Source organism: Vicia villosa, linkage group LG1 (assembly GCF_029867415.1).
Source record: "Vicia villosa cultivar HV-30 ecotype Madison, WI linkage group LG1, Vvil1.0, whole genome shotgun sequence".
Classification (NCBI taxonomy): Eukaryota; Viridiplantae; Streptophyta; class Magnoliopsida; order Fabales; family Fabaceae; genus Vicia; species Vicia villosa.
In genome coordinates, this window is record NC_081180.1 from 117,295,368 (window position 1) to 117,302,324 (window position 6,957).

A 6,957-nucleotide genomic window follows, 5' to 3' on the forward strand; every position below is an offset into this window, starting at 1 on the left:
CTACTTCTAAGGCAAGGTAAAAATTCATACCAAAAATCATGGTTGAGGGTTCAAGAAAACAAAGAATCAATCATCCATGCAAAAATGAGAACTAAACACTCAAAGATAAGCATTTAGCAAAAACAACATGGACATTGACAAAAAGCTCTAAAGGGTTAACAAATGATCACACACTCGCAAGGTGATTTGACTATTTGGTTATGGTGGTTGTGCTCAAAATGAAATAAAATGCCTTGATCCTTTTCATGCTTTCACAAAATCAACATAAACAAAAGATTAAGCATAATAAAATCCAGTTAAAACAAAGATTGTGGCCTCCAACATATGTAAATAATGGAAAGCTTCCTTGCATTTATGGTTTGGGAACTAAAGTGATTCAATCAACAAGCAAGTAATGCAAAAGAATGAATTGTATGGTAATTGTACAAATGAAAAGTTTCTTAAACATGCTATGCTATAGAAAGCGATAAATGAGTACCTTGAATGATACACTTCAAAAACAATATCCTACCATACATCCGCAAGTTGAAACACTCAAGCTTTGGAAAATCACCTCAAAAATCTTCGAATCACCGAACAAAATTTGAGTACAAACAACTAACAAAAGAATTAGAAAAACAAAACTAATATATACTATTAATTAGCCTTGGTGAGAGTGGGAAAAAGGATTGAACCAAGTGGAAAAGAACCCCACTGGTACAAAGAAAGAAAACAAAATTTTACTGTCATCGCTTACCAGAGCTAGGCTCGCTTAGCGGATGACAGAAAAACCAGAAAAATCAGAACTGCACCAGCTGTTCTAATCACTCACCACTTCACCTAAATACCTCATTAACAGAAATATAAACAACATTTACAACCGTTGGGGTGCATCCCAACAAGTGCTTGTTTTACGTCGTTAGCTCGACGCCTTTATTGTTTCGGTGTTTGGAAAGTAGCTTCCTTCCGTCATGCCATGGTGACGTCTCACCGCACAAGCCTAAAGAAAGTTTCCTAACAAAACACTCAACAAACGTTACGGGTACAAATATATACAATGACTAAACAAACATAAAAACCAAAGTATACAACTATATACACAAACAAACACATATATACAAGTATGGAACAAATACAACTATTATCATACAAAAAGAGAAAATTGGTGAATGTAAACAAGTACACATATACAAGTAAATATATATACAAGTGAAACTATACAATATATACGATATATACAAAGCTCAAGACCACGGAAACTATTGCGATGCAATCACAACCATCCCCGGCAACGGAGCCATTTTGTTGAATGCAGTATAGGGCAAGCAACAGAAAAGATTTGGAAATATTGATCCGGGAATTATCGTCCTCAGAGATGGAGAGATGCCATTCAATAGTTTCTACGGTTTCGAACTTTGGATTGAATGAGCAAAAAGTAAACAAAGATATAGACAGTAAAAGAATAAACACATTCTTAGAAGAGAAATAACTTATCAGGGATGTAAATATATTCACTCTTCACAAACATACACTTACCAACCCATTATGCTCAACCTACGATACTCATCTATGTCATCACGTATCTCTCACATAAGCGTCCATCTCTGGAGCACAAGCGAGATCATCTCACAACTAAGGTTATCTCTAACACGAAGTCGCGAGAACATCCGTATTCTCGCGTCGGCGATCTCTCGCGCGCCGCCCAAACACGAAAGCATTAAGAACAGATACAAACAGTGAATGCTAGCTCTAAATCCATCTCTAGAGTTCAGAGCCAACAGATTATCATCCTAGATAAGGATTCAAGAAGTTTATCTCTAAAGAACCCAAATCCCCAGCATAGAGCAAAAATCCAGAACAACATCAACACAGATTTGTAAAGCAAGTTAAACATAACATTATAATCGGTAAATATACATAAGATTCAAGTAAATATACAAACAAAACCCAACCAAAGAGAAATACACAAAGAAGAAGAGAAATGAACCGAAAATCTCCCGGTTTGTCAGCTCCGTTCGATGCTCAATCCACCCCCAATCATCCAAATGCAACCTCCGAAGTTGTTTTCTAAGCTAATCTACCCTAAGAATGAAGGTTTGATGATTTGGGAACAATTACCCCAAAACATAACCTAAAAATGTGATTTTTACCCCTATTTAACGAGCTGATATCTGTCATGGTCGCTCAGCGGAGGTACTCCCGCTTAGCGGCTGACAGCAAAAGTGAAATCTTGTTTTCGCCATAAGTTGAGAACCGTAACTCCGAATTGCGCCCGATTCGAAGCGTTGGAAAGCTTATTCAATTCTCTATCCAATAATGAATGAATGAAAACCAAAATGATGATTTTGGTCATCCTTATTTTGAGCCTATGGAAGTCCGCTTGACGGTGGCTAAGCGGGCTTGCACCAAAACTGCGAAATCGAAGCCGTGCCTTTGACACTTTATTCCTCAAGGCTCCAATAAGCATGAATACCTATAAAAACAAAGGAAAAACTATCAAATGGTATAAAAGTATATGAAAATATAACTATTCACAAAGTATACATATTTATACATAAAACGGGGAATTATTCAAACGGTATTAACAAAAGTATCGATAAGTGCCACTATTTACATACACAAAATAAGTACATTTTGGCACTTATCAGATATTTTTTGAAAAGTTTCTACATTCTCCCGATTAGTATTAGCAATATTGGTTGCTAATGGATTTAAGATTGACGCTAATTCTTTGGCCAGGATTCCTAACATATCGTGATTACTTGCATCCATCTCCTGTCGGAATGCTGCTTGATTGCTTGTGGTAAAATTGGGTATTTGGGCAGAGAAGCCAGTGTTTTGCGCGCTTCGACCCACTGAACCAGCATTTGGCGAAAACGTTGCTGGGTTAGTTGTAGTGTATGTAGGTCCTGCTCCTCGTGTACCTGTCATGTATGGATATGGCATTCCATATTGACTGTTTGGTCTCCATTCAAACGCGGATGATCCTGGGGTAAATAACTGATTTGCAGCATTTGTCGAGGCAAGTTGCATTTCGCTCGCACTTGAGGATGGAGGCGCGGTAGTCGACACTGAAACTGGAATAGTCCCTGTCGTTGCTGCATTATTTTCAGGTATAGCCTGGGAACTATCCATAGGTCTCGATCCAGTCGGACCCGGTATATCCTGCGCTCCTTGAGTAGAAGTCGAAACATGCGTAGAATTTGCCGCTCCTGTTCCTGACCCTTGTGGGGGATCTTGATCTCCCCCTGCACTGGTCGTAACTACCATTTTCTTGTTGTACCTTCGTTTGGGAATCGGTTGTGCACTATTTGTTAATTTACCGTTCCTAAGGTTCATACAAGGTCTTGATATTTTCTAGACAAAACAAAACAATCGATTAATAACAATCTGCTTGACACTGTCCCACTGGGCGTGCCAATTTGTTTACGGTGATTTCCGGTAAACAACCGCTAGTCTTCCAAATTATAATAAATATGATTTGGTTACTCGCAGGATCGACTAGATTGATCCTAGGACATAGTCAAAAATGTTGTTATTCATGATAGTTCGAATTATGTCTATGGTTGGTGTGTCTCGAAATAAGAAATACTTAATCAAGGAAATAAAGATTAGCAATCACCTTGTTATACACGTAAATATAACATCAGCGAAAGGTAAGTTAAAGATAAAACATAAGACAAAACTGTAAAAGTGCAAGAATCTTAAAGTGCAGAAAAGTTAAATGCTTCGAAAGTTAGATGACATGAAAGTAAAGAGTGCAGGAATATAAATACATAAAATAAATGGAATGCAGTAATATCGAAAGATACTTGAATAAAGAAAAATACACATGTATTTAAAGTGGTGTTGGTGTCATACGTACATTTCTCAGCGAACTCTTTCTCTTAACACTTGATACTTGAGTAATATGTAAGTGATTTGTACAAAATGAACACACGGAATCCTAACATTAAGACCCTTATTTATACTAGTTTCGACCCTAACGGTCCTATACTAATCTAATGCCACGTTGCCCACAGAAAATCCAGGGATGCCATCTGTCTTCGTGCGGTTACATAAACTACTTCGAAATTCAAATCATCCCGCCTGAATCTCCCTTCGACGCGTGGCAACATAATCAGAATTGAGAATGCCACGAAAACACGCTAAGCTTCAGTACTTCGCATATTTCGCAAAAACGTCTAAGTCTCAAAGACCATTCTTTTCGAATTTAGCTTCGGCGCTCATTATCTTTGTTCCAACTTAAACATCATTCTCGAAGCATGGCCATCAGTAGCCATTTCTAACTTCAAAGATGATCATCAGTAACCATCTTCCTTTGAATTCCAAATCTTCGAAGGACATTCTTCTCAAACGAAATCTTCAGCTAACAACCCCTAACTTTTAATTTTCTTTACAATCATAAAACTCATTACTCTGAAACTTATAATGTGTTTCTTTTTAGGGAATTCAACAACACCTATTTTCATACTACCGGTGTAGAATCAACATCTGGTGTCATCCATGCTCAATTTCTAGCATGGTTTAAGGAGAGATTGTATAGCATCGTTGCACCGACTCCCGAAATACTCCATTTGAGAAACTTGTCTCAAGGCTCTATTCAAAGCGCAAATGAATGGCACACATACTTCGTGAATGGATATAAATTTCACACTCATACATGGACTGAAGGGAAAAAGACCATAAACAGTGGTGTTTTCGTGAAAGGAGTTACAGATGGTGGTGAAGATGACTTCTATGGTTTTGTCAAACATATCTACGAGTTGGTGTACACTTACTTGGACTCGGAAAATAAAGTTGTCTTGTTTTATTGTGAATGGTATGATCCAACTAGAGGCACAAAAATAGATAGGACATATGGTACTGTTGAGATTCAAATGGACCGGAGGTACAAAGAGTATGACCCTTTCATAATTTCACATATTGTTAGGCAAGTTTACTATGTTCCTTATCCTTCATTTGTGCCACGTAAACGAGGGTGGTGTGTTGTCATAAAAACAAAACCAATGGGTCATATTGAATCTGACGATCTAGTGGAAGAAGATCTTGCTTTCCAAGTTGATGAAGTGGAACAAATTAATGATGTGATTGCAGATGAACAAACTACAAGTTTGTATAATACAATGGTTGATGGGCATCTAGTTGATTCGTCTATATTGGATGAAGAGCATGAAGATATTGCATCTGAGGACAATATCACATCAAATGATGAGAATGATGTGGATGACGAGCACGAAGATTTAGAATAATGAATATGTGTTGTTGAAAATGTATTTTTATAATTTCACTTAATGAACTATGTATTGAATGTGTTAATGACAACCAGTTGTTGAGATTATATTTTTATAATTTTACTTAGTGAACCATTTGTTGAATATATTTATATTAATTGTGTAATCTCTATAAATAGGTAAAATGCCACCCCGACTTGATAAAAGTAAGGGTGTAGCTGATAGTGGTAAGAATAAGCACCAACGCCCACGAGTAGTAGTATGTCAGTTACCTCAGTTGGCCACGTGTCCTCCCCCGCAGAGTCAGGTTAATCGTATGTCCATGGCCAGTACTCAGGGTTTTCTGCCACTACTCTCCTCTCCGTATCCATATGACAGTCCGTCTTTTATTACCCCACCACCACCTGGTTACCCATCCTTCCACCAGACACAGATGCCCCCATCCTTCCAGCAGACACAGATGCCCCCATCCTTCCAGCAGACACATGTGCCCCCATCCTTCCGGCAGACCGGAGGATTTGGTTTTCCACCTCCCACACAGATTAGTCCCTCATATTTCCAGCATACTGGAGGATCTAGTTTTCCACCTCCCACCCAGACTAGTCCCTCATCTTTCCAGCAGACTGGTCGCACCCCACATCCCCCACATGTGCCCCCACAGGATGATGATCAGGCGGAGGATGAGACTGCGGAGGATGAGACTGCGGATGATCAGTTGGATGGGAGCGATCTTCGAGGGGATGATGATCCGAGTCAGATTCATATCATTGACGGGAGATTTTTTATTAGGCCCGAAGGAAGCTCGTAAGTTTCTTATTTATCAATTTTTATTTAAGTATACGTTTCCATTTTTTATAACTTTATAATTTATGTTAATTCAATTAATGTTGTTTAGATTCACGCCGAGTCGGACTGCTGCCAAAGTTATAAGTTATATAATTCAGCAAAATTATAAAAAACTTATAAAGACTTTTAAAGATGTTAAGGGCGATGATAGAGAACATTGGTTTACGCATTTTCAGGTATACTTAATTTATTGTTTAAGTTATTGTTATTTAAATGACTTTTTCACTACAGTTATCTAACTTTTATTTTATCTACTTTTATTGCAGGAAAAATGTGTGTGGGAACCAATGAAAGAGAGACAGATTAAAAAAAATTATTATGGCAGAACTGCAAGACGACTTTCTGACATGCTACGACGTGTTAGAAAGCGTTGGGAACTTCATGGCATCCGTCCCAGTTGGATAGGAGAAGAAATCTTTCGGGAACTTCTTTAATATTGGGAGAGTGATGAGTCTGCGGCCAAATATGAAAATGCAAAGAAGATGAGAGCATTTGAAAAGGGTGGTTGCCTTAATGCTGTTGGAAGTATAAGCACTGCTGAGCTTGTTCGACGCATGGTAATAATTATTACCACTTCTTAAAGTTATAATTTCAATTAATAATTGATATTATTAATTATAGTTTATTTTGTTATTTAGACTAAGGAATTAAATAGACCACCACTTATGACCGAGCTGGTTGCGAGGACTCGGAAAAAGAAAACAGGAGCTTTTGTTGACAATCGTACACAAAAAGCTATGGTAAGTTATTTAAGCTATCGGTATTATTTTTTTAAGCTATCTGTATTATTTGGTTAAGTTGGGTATTATATTTGGTTAAGCTATCGGTATTATATTTGGTTAAGCTATCGGTATTATTTGGTTAAGTTGGGTATTATATTTGGTTAAGCTATCGGTAT

The 6,957-nt window shown here is 37.6% G+C and overlaps 1 protein-coding gene across 1 annotated transcript; it reads left to right on the forward strand.

The window, feature by feature from the left end:
- The first annotated feature begins 5,397 nt into the window (after positions 1-5,397).
- On the forward strand, positions 5,398-6,493 carry LOC131652447 (uncharacterized). The gene is made up of 4 exons (XM_058922301.1): positions 5,398-5,520; positions 5,722-6,017; positions 6,109-6,235; positions 6,326-6,493. The coding sequence occupies exons 1-4, from the start codon at positions 5,398-5,400 to the stop codon at positions 6,491-6,493; spliced, it is 714 nt and encodes a 237-aa protein (XP_058778284.1).
- The last annotated feature ends 464 nt before the right edge of the window (positions 6,494-6,957 follow it).

Bases quoted from the DNA above. Each gene is read 5' to 3' on its own strand.
- LOC131652447 (XM_058922301.1), top strand. From the start codon at position 5,398: ATGCCACCCCGACTTGATAAAAGTAAGGGTGTAGCTGATAGTGGTAAG. The intron at 5,521-5,721 runs GTTAATCGTATG...TCCTTCCGGCAG, and splicing joins GTCCTCCCCCGCAGAGTCAG to ACCGGAGGATTTGGTTTTCC. The intron at 6,236-6,325 runs GTATACTTAATT...CTTTTATTGCAG, and splicing joins ATTGGTTTACGCATTTTCAG to GAAAAATGTGTGTGGGAACC.